We start from the raw sequence: 18,619 nt of genomic DNA, 5'->3' as shown, positions 1-18,619 counted from the left end.
ACCTTAAGTGCTCTGGCACACGGGCGAACACGGGGCGAACATGTAAGTCGCCGGCGGGACGGCAGACGCGGCGGCGCAATTCCGCGCAAATCGCCGAAAAAGACTCGCGAGTCTTTTTCGGCGATTTCAGGAAATCGCCCCGCCGCGTCTGCCATCCCGCCGGTGACTTACATGTTCGCCGGTGGGATGGCAGGGGTAGGCAACTCGGGGAGATTAGTCGCCCGCGAACAGGGAGTTTTATCGCGGGCGACTAATCTCCCCCGTGTGCCAGAGCCCTAAAGCCCATGGCCACCACAGTTGGAACTCAGTACTTCTTTGTCTGATCCCCACTCATAGGCCATTGACCATATCAGAAGTCAAAGTGATTGAATTGTATAAGTAGTTTAGCCTTTCTGTGGTTCAGCCTGGCTGCCTACTTCAATGCAATGCACTACTGCATTATGTATTAGGTGAGTCCCAATATAGCTTTTGTTTATACCACACGCACATTAAGGACCAGTATCACTTATTGTTTTTCTTACTGGTCTATGCAAACATTCTTTTGTTTGAATTCTGCTTTCCCTGTCTGAAAACCAAATGAAGATGCAGAGTGTGAAAGATAAGAACCAAGGCAGACAAAGCATGACCCCTTTACGCTTGGTGATGTCTCACTGGGTGCTTCAGATATATGCAAGCTGCTGGGCCATGCTAATTGCTGATCAATAGGAGTTGGCAAATGTAGCTACCACCCTAAATCCTCATGGTGAATGGCATTTCCCCAAGAAACAGGGGTAAAACTATAAAAAAAAAAAGCAGTGTCTTGGAGGCAGTGCCGAAACTGAGGGGGGCCAGAGCAACAGGGGGTTCCAGATTGCAGGGTCTGCTGTATTGCAATCCCTCCTCCCTTGCTCTTCTCCTGTCTTTTTTTTTTAAAATAGCGACATGACGTGATACAGCTTTGGAGGTGCAGCGTGAGCAGCCGGGAGGGGGGGGTAGGGGAGGAGGGACTTTCCCCCTTTGAATATTTATTTTGCAGGGGGGCCCGGCAAGCTTTGGTTGCATAAAACCAGATGTGCTTCCTTTAGACAAGTTCTAGTATACAGTACTAGTACATAGCCAATGCCCTTATTTGGCACCCCTGGAACTTTTGTATGATTGTGTTGCTCCCCAACTTTTTTTTATAAAAAAGGTGGGGTTGGGCATCCCTGCACTAGAAACCACTTCCTCTATGGCAATAATTCCCAACCAGTGGCTAGGGGGAAACATGTTGCCCGCCAACCCCTTTGATGTTGCTCCCAATGGCCTCAAAGCAGGCCGTTATTTAATTTATTAATTTTCTTTAATTTAAATTACTGATTTGGAGGCAAGTTTTTGGGGCATACAGACCATGTGTACTGCTTAACAGGCCCTTCTGTAGGCTGCCAGTCTACATGGGGCTACCAAATAACCACAGCCCCTATTAGGCACTCCCTAGGAACTTTTTTCATGCTTCTGTTGCTCCCCTCCTTTTTATTTAAAGGGTTGTTCACCTTTAAATTAACTGTTAATATGACAGACATTCATATTCTGAAACAATATGAACCTTTATCTTCTATTTCTTTTGGTTTTTTGGTTATTTCACTTTTTCTTCAGCAGCTCTCCAGTTTGTTTATTTAGCAGCTATCTGGTTGCTAGGGACTTGTTTACCTTAGAAACCAGGCTGCAGTTAGAATTTAAATGGGTTTTTGTGTCAGTAACTCCCATTTCAAAGCTGGTAAGATGTCCAAGACAAATATTTCAAAAACTGTTAAAAATAAATAATGAAGGCTAATTGCAAAGTTGCCAATAAAATGACAGTCTATAACAAACTAAAAGTTAATTCATAGGTCAAGCACCCCTTAAAATGTGGCTCATGGGTAGAAAAAGGTTGGGGAGCTCTGCTCTATAGGAATTCCCTCTCTGGGGAGTTATCTATTAGGTCAGCGCCGATAACTTATGGCACAGAGAGCAAAGATCATGTGCAAGGGCGCATATTCACCTCTAGGCGGCACTGTAAACACTATAGATTTAACTGGCGTTCCTAAGGCACGCCTTGCTGACGTCACCCAGTGGGCGGAGAGTGCAGGTGGAGTGCCGTAGGGCGGTAGCAGGTGAGCAGGTTCCAGAGTCGGAGAGTGTTGGACCGAGAACTGGGCAGCGGTACGCCATACAGGTAGAAAAGTCGCATCGTTAAAGAAGTTTGTCGGCATCTGCAGTGAAGTATCTGAGCCGGAGCAGTAGAGCTGGTGAGTCGGTGCAGGTGGTAGCAGGTGTCAGATGTTTCGCAGGGGATGCCGGGAAGCGGGGATACGCGTTAAACATTGATGTAGGAAGACGAATGCCAATACTGACACTCCCGGGGACTTGTGTATAGTCAGGGTCTGCTGAGTCCGAGCTGCGAGCTCTGCCTGATGGGAGTTGTAGTCCCGCAGTATAAGGCGCCCCGGGGCTGCCCAGCTAGTTTCATTATAGATAACTCGTCCCTATCCTCTCTGTCTCAGGGCGGTATGAGGCCCAAGCTGTGTGTGGGGAGCTGGAGGGTTACTAAGGGGTTAACTGACTGGATTTGCTTTTAGTTGCCTTGGGAGCTGCCGGGGATGCGGTATCCAGCGCATTCATATTTAATAAGCTCATTGAATAGTTGATAAGTACTGAAGTTACACGTGAGGCCCATTAGTTCAGCTGCGTGTGGTACAGCCCTGGCTCCTGCTACTGGTGCTCCCTGGCCCCCCAGCCCCATAGCGCCCTGCTGGCCCCCCAGCCCCATAGCGCCCTGCTGGCCCCCCAGCCCCGTAGCGCCCCGCTGGCCCCCCAGCCCCGTAGCGCCCCGCTGGCCCCCCAGCCCCATAGCGCCCTGCTGGCCCCCCAGCCCCGCTAGCGCCCTGCTGGCCCCCCAGCCCCCGTAGCGCCCCGCTGGCCCCCAGCCCCATAGCGCCCCCCGGCCCCATAGCACCCCCAGCCCGGTAGCGCTCTGCTGGCCCCGCTGGCCCCCCAGCCCGTAGAGCCCCGCTGGCCCCCTAGCCCCATAGCGCCCCCCCGGCCCCATAGCACCCTGCTGGCCCCCCAGCCCCGTAGCGCCCTGCTGGCCCCCCAGCCCCGTAGCGCCCTGCTGGCCCCCCAGCCCCATAGCGCCCCCCAGCCCCGTAGCGCCCCATTTACCCCTCTACCCTAGCATTTTAGCCCTCTCCTGACCTATCTCTGTGTGCCAGTCTCTTACTCTTTTACTCCTAATCCCATGTTCCATTTTGCCCCTTTCCCCATATGCCAGCTCCTGCCCATTTTCCTCTTTTCCCTGGACTTTCCACCTTGGCTGAATTCTGCTTATTTTAACTCTCTGCCTGTCTGCTAATATACATGTATGTATCAAGCATTGACCAGCGCTACAGTGTAGAAAAGAAAACCATTCTTCATTCAAATATCTTGATGCTGTTCCAATTCCAATGTTTTCAGTTTTTTACATGGTGTTTGTAAATGCATTTCATGTACTTTGTCAACAACTGACTGGCAACCAGACATGAAATACTTACATATATATATATATTAAACATAACTGCCTGTATGCGCAATATCCTACAGCGGGGGAAGTTTCTCATTCTGGCAGTGATATAAGTGCATCCAGCCTGACACTGCTTAGGAACTGCACCCTTTCTGCATTAACCCCGAGGCATCTACCTCTCAAACCTATCCCTATTTATGACTCAGGGGTACCTGTAATTACACAAACAGATAGGTAAAAAGGTTGTAGATCATTTTCCCTTATTTGAACTCTAACAACTTTGCACAAATTTGTTTTAATTATTTTTTCAAGTTTTATTTATACATAAGAGTAGACATTGTTATAATGCAAAGAGCACATCCCTTGCATTTACTTCCTATGGTATCTGTAGGAGGGGTTGTCAGGTTCTCACGCATGTTCTACTGGCATTTTTAAAATATTACTGTGATTGCCTCATAGGTTTTCTTTCAGGATGCAGTTTAGAATTAATTTACTGTTTGCTTTTTTTTTTGTGTGTGTTTTTTGGTAGTTTTGAGCAACTTATTTTCTCTTTAACCTGTTTGTGTCAGAAACACCCATAATCCAAGCAGATTGAGTCTTTATTATTTATTTTATTTTCTATTACTTATCTTCCAGTCAGACCCCTGGTCTTCCATTCTTTTATTCAGTCTGCTGGTTGCTAGTGTAAATGGGATCTTAGCAGGCAGGTATATTTGTCAAATTGAATTTTCAAACCTGTCTGATCTCACAAATGACCAATATCCACAGCTCAACCTCTGCATCTGTTTTTGAAGTGTTCCTATACAAGAATCCTTTAACAACCTAAGAATGGCTTAGAAATTAAAATGCTTAGGAAAAGACTGACAGCATTTTTATAAGTGTATATTAAATATACAGTTTTTTTGGGTATGCATAGGCCCTAACAGGATTGGTAGACAAGGTGACCATAGCAGCTGTAAAGTTACTTCACACAAATCTGGTATGTGCTCAGACGATATTGGAATTCAAGCCAACCATTAGGTTATGCAAAGCATGAAATAAAGTTAAGCATTAATGAAATGGTAGCCTCACGCCAAGAATGCAAGAGAATGGTGAGTTAGATGGGTCAGAGTTCCTAGTCAGATGCTTCTGGGATACATTCCTCAGAGGGAGGGAGAGGGGCTGTGCATGCAAATTTGCCCTGTTTGCTAGGATATAGCACCGGACTGGGTGGGGGCTTAAACTATTTCCTTAATAGCAGTATGATGCAAAATATCCTTTAGCTTTTACTAGTTTTGGGCTTGAACACTTGAGTTTTATTCACTGCCTATTCTCAGAGGGTCTTTTGGCGGCTCCCTCTCTGCCCAGGCAGTTTTGAGTTTCACTTGAATTTTTATTGGTTGAAAGACAGGCACCTGGTGGAGAAGATTACAAGCTTCACTAGCTTTCTCTGCAAACCGTTACTCTTTATTGCTCTTTCTTGCCAATATGCATGTCATTTAATGTCTGTTATAGTGATAAAGTAAAAGGAGGGTGAGGGCAGTATAAGTGCCTTATGCTGTTCAGTATTATTACTTTGGCATTCTATCTGAAAGACATTCTACCATTAGTAACAAAATAGTATTATAGTACTTTTAAGTAGCGCCTGAGTGTTGCTGAACTGCCCTGTTTTGTGGCCATTTGTAAGAGCAGTATGTTGTATTCTTAATTCCACATGGAGGAGAGATTTTCAAGACTTCTGCATAGGGTGGTCTTCTCCCTCGAGTGCTGTGCTGGGCTCTGTAGGGAATAGGAGTAGAGCTGTACTGCCAGTGTAATGTTTCTGTGAGGTTCTGTGTTCTTGTTGTAAAACTATTGGAGGCATGATGCCAGCAGCCTGTATAAGCTGTTAACAGCACTGTTCTGGGCTTTGGTACTGTTGTTCTGTCTCTCCAAGGCATTGCTCTAGCAGTTGGAGTCAGGGAGCACACTATGTAGCTTAGGAAATTAACCCATGCCGCAATCTAAAAGTGGCCATACGTGTTCAGATTTTAGTTGTTGTACGACGAATGTTCAGATATCGATCATACGTGCAACAATGCAACAATCTAAAATTAACATTCAGATTTAAATTGTAGTTGAAAAATTACAAATGGGACAATGTTCTGCCTGTTAGTTGACAGACAATAATTGAATGAAAGTTATGTCTTGGTAATAGTAGTGAAGGATGGAAAGTTTCTTCCCAGGAATGACGTTCTTGCTTAAACGTACAGTATGTGTTTATACAAACGATTGATTGATCTGGGAGGCAGCTTGGGGAACCAACATTTTATGTACAATGAACAATGTATTTCCATTTTAACTGTTACATTGGATAATTAATTTACACTCTACTAAAGGGTCACTGGGAGCCAGTTTGGGTCCTGAATAAAAGTTTAAGAATTCAAGGTTTAAAATAGAATACATGGAATTGTAAAACATGTAAATTTACTTTTGGTGAAAAGAATTGATGTCTGCGACTAAAGAGATTATAACCCAATAGTAAACCTAAGAGATGTGATGAGAAAGCTAGATTATGTGACTCCTCGGCTGTTTAAACCTGCAAGCTGAGCCTGGAATATCTACATTGCATTCTCCCCCCAAAAAAGTCCTTTATGTTTCATTCCTACAGAATAACACCGTGCTGTAAATAACTTATTCTAAGGGATGGCCAAATTCTGCCCCCTCTCAGAACAGGATGAGCAAATCAGCCTATAGGTAGGAAATGACTAGATGAGTGTGGCAGGTATCTTATCTGCATTTAGCTAACAGAGTTTCCTTCTGGGATTAGTAGGCTAAAACAAGTGTACTTAGCCTTTAATGTGCTGGGCAAACAATCGTTTCTACCCTTAGGTTAGTGTTTCAGGAAATGTTGAAGGTTTATACAAATACTGTCAGCTATAGGTTTTTAGCAGATTGTATATTCTAAAATCAAATGGCTTGTCATTGCCATATATTATAACGCCGATGGGCTTATGGCTGCTCTCCTGATATTGTTAAACAATAATTACTGGGCAACTATAGTAGCAATTAAATAAGCAATAGAATTTACAGAATCAGTGGAAGAAAAAAAGATTCCTATTCTTATCTGCCTGTACAGTCAGGGACCTGCGATCTGGTGGCAGCATTCTGACCCCTAATCAAACTCTCTATTTATCATTCAGTTTTCTATTTAAACCATGTCCTGGTTGCTAGGGTAAGTGGTACCCTAAGGCTAATGCCCTACGGATAGAATCTCCGGTGAAAAGGCATATGTGTCACTTCTTTTTCTGAAGTCGCACAAAGTTGCCTGCAGGAGGAAGCTTTGCATGACTTTGGAGAAACAAAGCAATGCGTGTGCCTTTCCGCTGGTGATTCATTTTGTTGCTGGTGGAAAAGCATTTCAGGGAGATTAGTTGTCGGTAGCAGATATTTATCGCAGGTGACTAATCTGTCCTAATAGTTGACTAACCCTTTACATTCTACACTGGAGAGCTGCAGAACTAAATATTCATTCAGAAACCTAAAAGAATAAAGGTATTCTTTTTTTAATAACTAAGAATACAAAATATAGATATAAACCGCATACTGTTTTAGATATAGGGTGTCTACATTATACAGGTATGGGACCTGTTATCCAGAATGCTCAGGGCCTTGGGTTTTCCAGATAAAGGGGCCTTTCTGTAATTTGGATCTCCATACCTTAATTATACTTAAAAATCATTTAAATATTAATTAAGCCCAATGCGATTGCTTTGCCTCAAATAAGGATTCATTATATCCCAGCTGGGATTGAGTGCAATGTACTGTTTTATTACAGAGAAAAAGGTCATGTTTAAATCATGTTTAAAAGTTAGACTCCATTTTAATCAAATAAGTCTATGGGAAGATGGTCTTCCCCTAATTTGGTACTTTCTGAATAACAGGTTTCTGGATAATGGGCCCCGTACCTGTACCAAATATTACCCCTTTAATAAATTCATTAGGCATAGGGCGAAGTACCTGCGCCAGATGGAGAAGAGTACAGCAAGGTATTACTAAACTTTTATTTTCCTTTATTTCTGAAAAAAATATGTAATTGCGATGGCACAGCAAATCAAAGGTTAGGCTGAATGAGCTTTATTCATAGCATTCCAGTTTGGCTGAGCTACATTTCAAACCGGGCACTATCCGCAGGAAGTTTATATGAATAATAATGCATTTGCATTGGTAACGTTGGGTGTCTTAAATATTGACCAAGAATATGTATGGTAGAACTGCCACAAAGTACATCACGTTTTTTTGCTTCTGTCTGCAAATACAAAGTTCCTTGAAAGCCAAAGGTTACAAAAGGAAGCAAACAAGCAAAGGAAAGAAGGTGTGCGAGAGGCTAGACACCTGTCCTTGTCTGGCAGTACAGAAATAATAGTGAGCTCCTCCTCACCTGCTGCACACACAACACAGCGGCTCCATTGTCTCTTTTTGGTAACCAGCATAGAGCAAGTTTGGGGTGCACAAATGATTGGAGATGCTAAATGGAATCTTTTAATTGGTTCAATTGTTAAAAAAAACAATATCAATACCAAGCAATATCATTATTCTGACTGGAGTTCAGTACTGGCTGCAAAAGTGCACAGAAGTCCAAGGCCAAAGATTCAGGCCAAGGCAAACACATACATATTGATGTGTCTGCAGGTAAAGCAAATAATGGTGAACAAGGTAATCGGGTAAAATCTGTTGATTTATAGTTCTAAGCTAAACGGGGAACCTGTAGCTACAGCAAAAAAAGGGAAAGTTGTTCTCGCCACTAAATTTTAGACCATTAGGTGGGGGTACAATGATATATTGTAATATACTTCAAGCTGTCCAACTACGTGAAAGTCATCCCCAGTCTGGTCAGTCCTTACTTTTATCTGATTCATTAAGAATTCTGCTTCAATACACATTCAATTATAAACCGTAGTTACGCCATATTTGGTCCTTGCAAGGAAAATAAGGAGGTGTCCCTTATGCTGGGGGCTTATCTGTGCACTGGTAATCTAATTATCTACCTTGCAAGGATCAAAATTTTGCAGATCATGTGAGATCTGGGAGGTTTCTAGAATATTCATTGAAGAAAAGCTGCAACCATTGAGATTGCTTTTCCAGTCAGTGTAGCCCCTCTTGCATTTATTCTATCCTTAATTTTTAGTGAGTAGGGAATTTTCAGGGTCCTGTCACATGGGGCATTTTGCCCGCTGCAGCAGTAGACCAGTGACACCTGTACCAACTCTCATTTCTTCTTACCAGTTAAACCCCGTATGCCAAGGGCCGAAGTTCTACACAAGGACAACCTAGCAATACAACAATAAACCACAATATCATTCCTTCCCACCAAGTGACCCGGGGCATAACACACTCCCAAACATCTGCTCTTGCTTGTGGTTAGGATAAGTACAGTAGAAAAGTGTCCATAAAAGGAGGCCAGATCCCAGTGAAATACCAGAGGAGTCAGTCTGACCTGTACTTGCTGTATATCCTCTCCGCACCTGTGAGCATAAATGAAGGCCGCTTGTATGAGTGATTCAGCAGACTGGCTCAACCAGATGCAGGGAGCAACCACAAAAAGTTGTTCTTTTATTGGAGCTAGTCTCCATTTATGGCTCTCAGTAATGTACATGCAAAGGCTTTGATGTATGGCAGTGCTTGCAGGCAAACCCATGCCTGCTTATTGTGTGTTTCTGTTTACTCTGGCATCTGTCTGGTGCCTACACCAACTAGGGATTTTATCATGTTTAATTGGGCATACTATGCTGTGGGTGGCCATAATTTTTTGTCTTTCAGTCTCTGCTTAATATACAGGGTGGTGGAAATAGAGATTATCCATGCAGTTTAAACACGTAAAGAAATAACAGGTCTATAAAACTGTAGACTCACCTTGGTTGCTAACAGCAGATTGGCTATTAGAAAGTAAACACTAAGTACAGCACTTCTGTGCAAACACCCACGCTAATGCTTAGGGCAGGGCTTGCCATGAGGGGCCACTCCATAGGGTACCTGGCAATTGCGCATAACTTGGATGAACTACATAACAAACATTACTAAGTTGTAGCAGCCAAAAAAATGCGTTCTTGTTTCTCCATTCCGCTGGGTTAACTCTTTAAAAAGTATTTTTTTCCTGTTATCTCTTTGTTCTACATGATTGATTGATCACTGGTACATGACAGCAGCCAAAAAAGTTTACTGCTACAAAATTTCTGCGTGCCAGTACCTAGAAGAACTTGGTCTATTGCAATCCTTTCCTTTCTTGCTGTCTATCCCTAATATGCTGTGGAGTGTTCTGCACTATTCAGACTTAGGCAGAATTTATTTTAGCTAGATGTTAGAAATACAGGTTAATTTAAAGGGAATTATTCCCTTATTGCCCTGACACAAGAGAAAGGTAAGGTGGAACACCCGGGTGGCTTGTGGCACAAATCTTCACTGCCTTAGTGATGCTGTTGCATCAGGCAGGTAGGGCCTGCAAAATTTCTGTGTTTTACACGTGTTAGTTATTTCAACATGGGTCTGCATTGAATTCTTATAATAGTTATACTCTGTGACTGGTTGACTTATGGAACAATGTGCACAAAGCCTAAGACACATGCATATGTTGTATTTATAGTTAAACTTGCACAGACCGTAGTTGTTCTTTGATACAAAGATATAAATATATATATATATATGTGCAATGCGTGTTGTAAGTCAGGTCCTTCTTATTTGTTCTGTATTGAAAACATTGGGCCAGCCTTTCCCAGGAAAACTTTCTGTGGTTCACATAGGTATTTGTGAGGAAGTCTGTCATGCATCAGATTTAGTAAAGGTTCTGTTGTGCCAAGAAAACTAAATTATTCCTAAGAGTGATTATTCATAACTTATTCATAATTTTTTGCCAGGTTTTAAAGATGGATGCATCTCCCTTTAGAAGGGGTCAGTGGGCCTCCCAGTCTGTCAGAGTCACTGCAAGGGAACTGTCCCTTGTGAAACCAAAGAATGCAGCCATTATGGAGATTTTTTCCAAGTAAGTAACGTGACCAATTTGCATTTTATTATTGCCATTAAAACTGCTTTATAAACTGACACTTTTGAAACTTTTTTTACTGCCTGGTGATTTGCACAATTTGTTTACGCTACCTGCTAGTAGATTTTTTTTTGAAAATCTTTTGTGCACCTTCTCTTTAGGTGTATTTCCTGGGGAAAACCATGACTGCCCCTAAGAGTAAAATGACCCCAGAAATAAAATATATTTTTGGGATGTAAGCATTCTGACACATTCAGAATGTCCTTCTGCCTCAGCCTAACAAACTGCAAAACTTAAAGGGGTGGTTCACATTTAAGATGACTTTTAGTATGTTATAGAATATGCAACTCGGCTTTATTTTTTATAGTTTTTTAATTATTTGCCTTTTTTTGTCTACATCTTTCCAGCTTTCACATGGGGGTCATTGACCCCGCTAGCCAAAAATGAATACAATGGTTAAGACAATTTCCAAATTCCAGGTGTGTTTTGAACACCTTCATGCTCTATATGCATAGGATTACCAAAGTGTGTGATCTGTAGATACCCCAAGAAAAATAAATTAAGGCTTTAATAGCTAATACTTAGGGGCTATGACACATAAAATGCAGGCTCCTAAAAGTGAGTTTATCCCCAACAAAAACGTTTTGTTTTTTTTGGTTTGTTTGTTTTTTAACTGTACACATTCCTGAAGGATTCAGAATGAGTAAATGTTTTTTGCTCAAAGCTTTTCTAGCAGTTTTATGAAATATATTTCTAAATATTTATTGCTCACAGCTTTCCCTATACATTATGTATCTCCTACATGTCTAGAAGTAAGAGAGAGAATGGAGAGCAAAAGCCCAGCTTTAAAAGCCAACCCTGTGGCTCCCCATCCCTAAACTGCTGCAAACGATTACACGTATGATCTGTGGCAGTGTGTGCTTTTACTATAGCCTTTATGTGGATTACCATTGGTAAAACATTCCTGTCGTGTAGTCATGCAAGAATTCAAGAATTAGCATTTTCAGCATTAACGCACATAGGATGCAAAACAAAGATACTTTTGTGCATTTTATCACCTGCGGTGAGTGTGATTACTCAGAGGCGATAAAACACCCCATCTGCCATTCATGCCCTAATGGTTTTAATAATGCTTGTCGAAGTTCTCGTGTTAGCAAGCTGCGTGAACATTGTGGAATTTGTAAATTTAAAAAAATATTTTGTTTACTTTTTACTCTGTGAAATATTCTGATGGCATTGTCTTTTCTCCCCTTCACCTCCTATGTATTCTTAAAATGACTGTGGTGTGACAGTATTGAAACTAGAATGCTCTGCCTATATGAACACAGCAGAGTGTGCGCAGGAAGATTCCTTTAGTGATAAGGAAGACTGGTCTCTGTGTACACACAGGCGTGCTGCATCCTGCATTACCACTCCCAGGAAAGTTAGCCAGCTCCTACTATGCAAACACCTCAACCCTCACCTGCTGTAATGAAACAGCAGAGCTGTCAAAGGCACTGTACCCCCGTGTTCAGCATGAGTGCAAGGAATTGGGCTTATGCTCATCATACTTTTTGCCTATAATAAAAAACAAAAACAAATTTCCCTATCTAAGCAGGAAATTTAAAGCTGCTTCATGTTTGGCACTTTTAAGGTAAATAATTAGATTCCAGTGCACAAATAAAGCACCTGCATAATGAATTATAATGGATTTCTGATTATAAAGCTGGCCATACATGTACAGGTATCCAGAAAGTTCTGAATTACGGAAAGGCCGTCTCCCATAGACTCCATTATAAACAAATTACTCTAATTTTTTAAAAAAAAAAATTCTCTGTTATAATAAAATGGTACCATGTACTTGATCCCAACTAAGATATAATTAATCCTTATTGGATGGAAAACAATCATATTGGATTTTTAATGTTTAAATGCTTTTTAGCAGACTTTTGTGCTTCTGTACCAGCCCAAGGCACCCACAGCCCTTTAGCAGGGAAGATCTGTGCCCCCAAAGATGCCCCAGTAGCTCCCCATCATTTTCTGCTGATTCACTGCCCATGCTCTGTGCTGCTGTCAACCTACCTGAGCTTAGGGACGAACTCACAATATACTGTGTATATATAGAATATAAATGTAACAGTATAAGGCTGATTAGTAATTCATTCAGATTCAGACGTGTAGCATCAGTTTTTATGACAGGCCGGCCTAATTTTTTGCTCAATAATTTGTACCATTAAGCTCAGCTTCCCAACAGCTGCCCAGAGCACACTGAGCATGTGCACTGTCCCGTACAGTTGTATCAGGTTCCAAGATGGGGAGCTCCTGTGACAACCGTAAAGACCTATATCATTACAACTATACAGATGCTGAAACTTTTGACTAGTGCAGTCAGTTTAGTATATAAATTTGGCGTTTTTAGCCATATTCATTTTTAGGGTTTAGTTCTGTTAAAAGGACCAAACATGTAGCCTGAATTTCCCTGTTTAGCTAAAAAAATAACAATATTTTTTCATAGTTAATGCTTAAGTCACACAGGTTGATTCTCAGCCTGCAGATAAGACAGCAATTTCTCATACAGTATGTTAGACAAATTACTTTAAATTAATCACATACAGTGAAGTCTATAGAGCCTTTGAGCGGACTGGGGGCCATAAAAGTCCTTTGGGGGGCCACATCTAGCCCATGGGCTGGCCCTCTGTTAAATGACCCCCTTGGGAAATGTGTGCTATCCTTAAGTAAAAATCTCCTGAAAATACATAAGCACTGGTGTAGGCAGTAAAACTTGTAAATCATGTAACTGTCTGAAAATGCAAGAGAAGGCAATTTCTGGTGGTTATGCAACTCAAATGTATGTATGTATGTTGACACCAATTCTGGTGTATTCTTTAGTAGACTTGTTGCCCAAGGCTAGCACAGATTTCTTGTGGGTGATGAATCTCCTTGTGTGCTATTGACTCATGACTTAACTACTTACCTTTCATTTGTATTGTTTTCCATTCTTCTCTGCCATCACTACTTCTTCCTCGTTGATCATCTCTTTACCCTCTCTTCCACTTCTATTTTTCAGAACCCTTATGGTTCCTAAGCAACTTTCTGTTTTAATCCCTTTCCAGTTTTACCTTTTTTTTCTTTTAAACTCCCCATGTCTCCCTTTACTCTTCCTTTACTTTTCTTTTACACCATTCATATCCACTGCTCCTGCATCTGTTTCCCCCTTCTCTGTTTTTTTTCTTCTTCTCTGTTACCCCCCCACACCACCACATTTTCTTGTCTGTCTTTTTTCCTATTTGTTTCACCCTCTCCTGCGTGTGTGTGTGTGTTTTTTTGAGAGCCAGTGGAGAAGATTCCATGTTGCATGTCTAGTAATACCCTTATTCATTTATTTTGGCTGCCAGATAGCAAATATTTAATGGTATTGCCTAATCTAGTATAATATGGCTGCCCCCAAGCTATTTCCCCAGGCCCATGTTGCCATCAAGGATTACCCTTCAAAACATCTAGTTCAGCTCTTTTGAGCAGTAGCCTTTTAAGTCTCAAGTGTTGTAAAATGTCATGAAAACAAAATTATACTAAATGTGCCAGGATTTTGCAGTGTTTCTAGATTATATTCAGAGTGCATTCTATTTTGGTTGTTACTATTGTTTCTTGAATGTTTTATGAAATCGTTCTGTTATTAATTTGACACACTGTACTATAACCAAAAATAGGACATGTGGGTTAAGCATGACTGCTACAGAATCAAGCAGTGTACTTGCTCTTTCTAATGCCTTATGTTAAAGGGGAAGTAAAGGCTTCAAACACAGTTTACTGTTTCATTACAATACCTTAAAACATATTAATTTTTAAAATTACACCCATAATTTTTCTTCACCTCTGTCGGCAAGATAGGATATAGTCCAGTTTCTCTCAGCTGCATCAGACCACCTGCTTTGCAATCAGGTTCAGCTTGTGTTTTATTTTCTCCTAGTATCTTACAAATTTACTGAAATTGACTGAATTTCTATCACTGCAAAGCTGTAATATATATACTCACATGGCTGAGTGCTGCATATAGTTGTATTGGATATCTCTCACTGAAATTACTGCGCACTCCATTAATGTCCACTTCAATTTATTGCATTATAAAAATACATCACATCGACATTTCGGGCCTGGTCTGGGACCTTAACCAAGATGTTACACACAAACAAATATATATATATATATAATTTGTTTGTGTGTAACATCTTGATTATATTGTCCTCTACCACTCCCAAACATTATGCCTTTTTTTTAACTGATGGATTTATCTCCCCAAGGTATCAGAAAGCTGCTGAAGAGTCGAGCTTTGAAAAGAAAAGATCTGTGAGTACTTGTTGAGTAAAAGTATTTGGTTCATTGCAAAATTCACTGCTTAGAATAATCTGCTTCTTAAAGGGGTACTGTCGTCACAAATGTGCCCCATTGTATTATAATTGCAGTTAATGTATTACATAAGCTTTACTAGTGTTATTATTTTCTGTTGATATTATTATTAAGATTGCATGTATTTGTTGTGAGAAGGTGTTTTGGCACAAAGGCAAGGGATAGGTGCATGTGTAGTGGTGCAGAGCATGTGGGCACCAGAGGAGCAGTTACCATGAATGCAGTAGTATAAATTTTAGGACTGTTCCTCTGCTACCTACCCCTAGTAATGGCCCTGCAAAGCCCCCTTATGTTTTTCTGTCTTACTGTATGCACCCCATAAGCATTAAAACCAGCACTGTGGCAACTATTAATGAGCCATTCAGAAATGAATTAGTCACAATCATCCCTTTTAAATTAAATATCCCTTTAAATTCTTATTTACTGGATGTGCGTAGATATATAGCTTTACATTTCCTGTTTAATAAAGGGGGTAGAGACTTTAAAAACCTGCATTACATGCCCTAAAATTCCTAGTCATTCTCTTAAGTTCTAACCAGGATTGACATTTGACAGAGATCTCAACTAGCTCCATGTCATTATGGTGATAATGGTCAACAACCTAATTCCTCTTCACGCCAAGTGAGTAACATGAAACAAAGTCTTGAAAATACCAGGAGTGGGTCATGATCACCCTAATGACATGACTTGTAGTTGTTGTGGCACTGGCTGGACTGGCCTGTCTTATGCTATTGCCAAAAGGCATTTATTGAAGCTTTCAATATGTATGGAGCAATGTAATAAATCACAGCACATCCAAACTATCCACAGCAGATGTTTGCCGCTGACTGCTAAATGTTAGCTGATAACTAGTTGCTAGTAATAATGGACAAGGTTTCCTCGTGTTTGCAGACTTGTAGTAACCAAAGATCAGAATTTACTGGTCTGCTGTGGTTTAAATGATAAAAGTAAAACATCGACTGCTGTTGGTTTCTACACCTGGGCAAAGGTTGCACCTATTAATATACAGTTCCCTAATGCTATGAAACTTTCCCTAGCTGTGGTAAAAGGGTGATCGGCGATAAAGAATTAAAATGTACCCTCCTACTTCACATCAGTCAAATATTCAAAAAGTTATTAAACCATGGAAAACACTGAATGACTTACTAGGCACATTTCTATGTAGATATTAAAGGAGAAGGAAAGTAAGTCACTTGGGGGTGCCAAAATGTTAGGCACCCCCAAGTGACTTCAATAGCCTACCTTTTACCCCAGGCTGGTGCCCCTGTTGGGAGAGAACAGCACCAGCCCGGGGTAGCTGTAGCGCTTCCTACTTCCTGGTTCGCTGCATGCGCAGTAGAGTGAAAAGCAGAACTTTAAGGGTTACTCCTGCTTTTAACTACCATTGCTTCTCTGGCTTGCTTATTAGCCACAAGTTTCGTTGCGCCATCCATTAGGCCTCCTAGTGCGTTACCACCTGCTAGCAGGAATCTAGAATGGGCCATGGCTCAAGCTAAACAAAGCTGTCGATAGCTGAGACAGTCTTCTGGCTTATAGCCTTTACAGAGAAAGATGATCATTTTATGCCAGTATATGTATTCCTTTGTAGTAAGCACAATTCTATAGGAAAATCTGAGTGTATAGTATAAAATATTGACCCCAAATTATCAGTCTTGTCAACTTCATTCATTGAATGAAAGTGCCCTATTTTACTCTTACAAAGTTACTTCATTGCATTTTCACACCCAATCACCGTGATACCATATTTTGGGAGGTTCTTAGGAAAATTCATGAAGTTCATTGTTGATCCCCACAGTTGAGGGAGGTAGGGTGCTCACTGCGCTGATCATCGCTGGTAAGCAACCCGTGCTTATGTCCAGCCTGCTAATTGCTGCTACGTTGTAGATGCATTCAGTGATTCATGTAATGGCCCAAAATCTGCCGCATTTGTTGAGGTGTGAGGCAGCCTCTGTTCTGTATATTTGCACAGAAATCCATCCATCCTTTCCCATGTATTTTTGCTTCTAAACACTGCATAGCTTACCAAATTTTTTGGTCTTGAATAACCATGTTTGTGTAATGCCCACCATATCCTGCTGTTTCTCTGTTTCAACTTTTAGCTAATGTTATATAAAGCTTTTTCTCAGCCCTTGGAAAAACACAGGCAGAAATCCAGACAGTGCCCCCCCCCCCCCTGTGTAGTAAGAAGCAGGCATAGGATCTGCTTGTTACTGTTATCACGGGGTGGATTTTTTAACAACGAGGTGCACACACTAGCTATTGTCTGGCCAGGATCCTACCCCATGTACATAGTGACGGATGAATCCCATTCATACATGACTTTTTACTACACACACAGGGTAACGCTTGAGTTTTTTGCACCGGCAGAGAGAAAGCATTGAATAACATTATGCTTAAGCCCCAATGGGCTGATTTTCGGCCTGTGGATAAAAGAGGGCTCAGAATTAGCCCCTGCTCTCCAATCAACTTTTGCATGTGCTTGCATCTGCAGCCACTGTGTTGGTCCGGCAAAATGAGTCGATGTGGCCTTAGTCTTAGCCACAGGCACACCCGGCTGATTCTTGGCCTGTGTTTATCCACAGGCTGAGGATCTGTCCCTATGCCCTGATTAGCCTGATTAACCACTGTGCCTGCACCCAGAGCCACTGTTTTGGCCATAGTCTTAGCTTTAGGCCACAGCCACACCACTCTGATCAGCCTACCACACTCTGATCAGCCTACCACTGTACCTGCACCTGGAGCCACTGCATGGGCCTAGGTACAGGCACACTACAGATTTTGGCTCCAAAGTACACAAATATGCATGTCGGCGCCAAAATGCACGGGGGCATGCTGATCGTGACAGTAGGGGCTGATTCTTGGCCTGTGTTTATCCACTGCCAAGAATCCACCTGGTGTTCCTGTGGGCTTAGGGCAAGGCACACTTGGCAGATTGTCAGCCTGTGGATAAACTCAGGCTTGCAATCCTCCCCTACGCCACCAGGCGCTATTCTCGCGTTTGTTGGCGCATATCGGCTGCATGGCCTACAGATTCAATGCTTCCGGGAGCAGGCTCATCTAGAAGTATTTTTAAGCGTGGGGGCTGATTGCCAGTCTGTGCTTATCGGCAAGCTGACAATCTGCTTCATGTGACCTTGCCCTTAGTGTTCTTTTAGCAGAGATCTGTTTCCTTCTAAACAACTGACCAAGTAGTAAACTCCCGTGCCTGTTCTTCAGATGTCAAATCCTTTCTCCTCTAATCTTCAAATTAAATGAACCAGGTAATTTTAAATTTAATTATACCTATAAACCGCTTCTGCTACCGTAATACTTTGGGCAGGGCCTTCCTTTATGTGACATTGTAATTGACTTTATTACTATAGAAATAACCTGGAGGAGCGCATAAATCCACCCATGCTGTGTAAGGAAATAACTGGATGAATAAAGTACACGTTGGCCATTGTCACCGGTCATGTGCATGTACTAGTATGGGACCTGTTATCTAGAATACTTTCAGATAAGGGATCTTTCTGTAATTTGGATCACAATACTTTAAATCTATTAAAAAATAATTTAAATACTAAATAAACCCAGTAGGATTTTTTGCACCCAATAATAATTAATTATATTGTAGTTGGCATCAAGCACAAGGTACTGTTTTATTATTACGGTGACAAAGGAAATCAAGTCTGTGGGAGATAGCCTTTGTGTAATTCTGAGCTTTCTGGATAACTGGTCCCCCTACCTGTAATGTATGTTTAAGGGACCAC

At 41.6% G+C, this 18,619-nt stretch overlaps 1 protein-coding gene across 2 annotated transcripts in view; it reads left to right on the top strand.

Annotated features, from left to right (window-relative positions):
* Window positions 1-2,046: 2,046 nt before the first annotated feature.
* lima1 (LIM domain and actin binding 1) overlaps window positions 2,047-18,619 on the top strand; it is a 35,917-nt gene continuing 19,344 nt past the window's right edge. The window contains exons 1-3 of one of the 2 annotated variants that reach the window (XM_012957259.3): window positions 2,047-2,243; window positions 10,363-10,487; window positions 14,765-14,810. In XM_012957259.3, the coding sequence (XP_012812713.2) occupies window positions 10,372-10,487; window positions 14,765-14,810 (162 nt within the window). In that variant the 5' untranslated portion in view covers window positions 2,047-2,243; window positions 10,363-10,371. 2 annotated transcript variants of the gene reach the window in all.

The sequence above is a fragment of the Xenopus tropicalis genome, chromosome 2, assembly GCF_000004195.4.
Source record: "Xenopus tropicalis strain Nigerian chromosome 2, UCB_Xtro_10.0, whole genome shotgun sequence".
Classification (NCBI taxonomy): domain Eukaryota; kingdom Metazoa; phylum Chordata; class Amphibia; order Anura; family Pipidae; genus Xenopus; species Xenopus tropicalis.
Note: the sequence above shows the minus strand (reverse complement) of the source record. Positions and strands in the feature narration are given on the sequence as shown.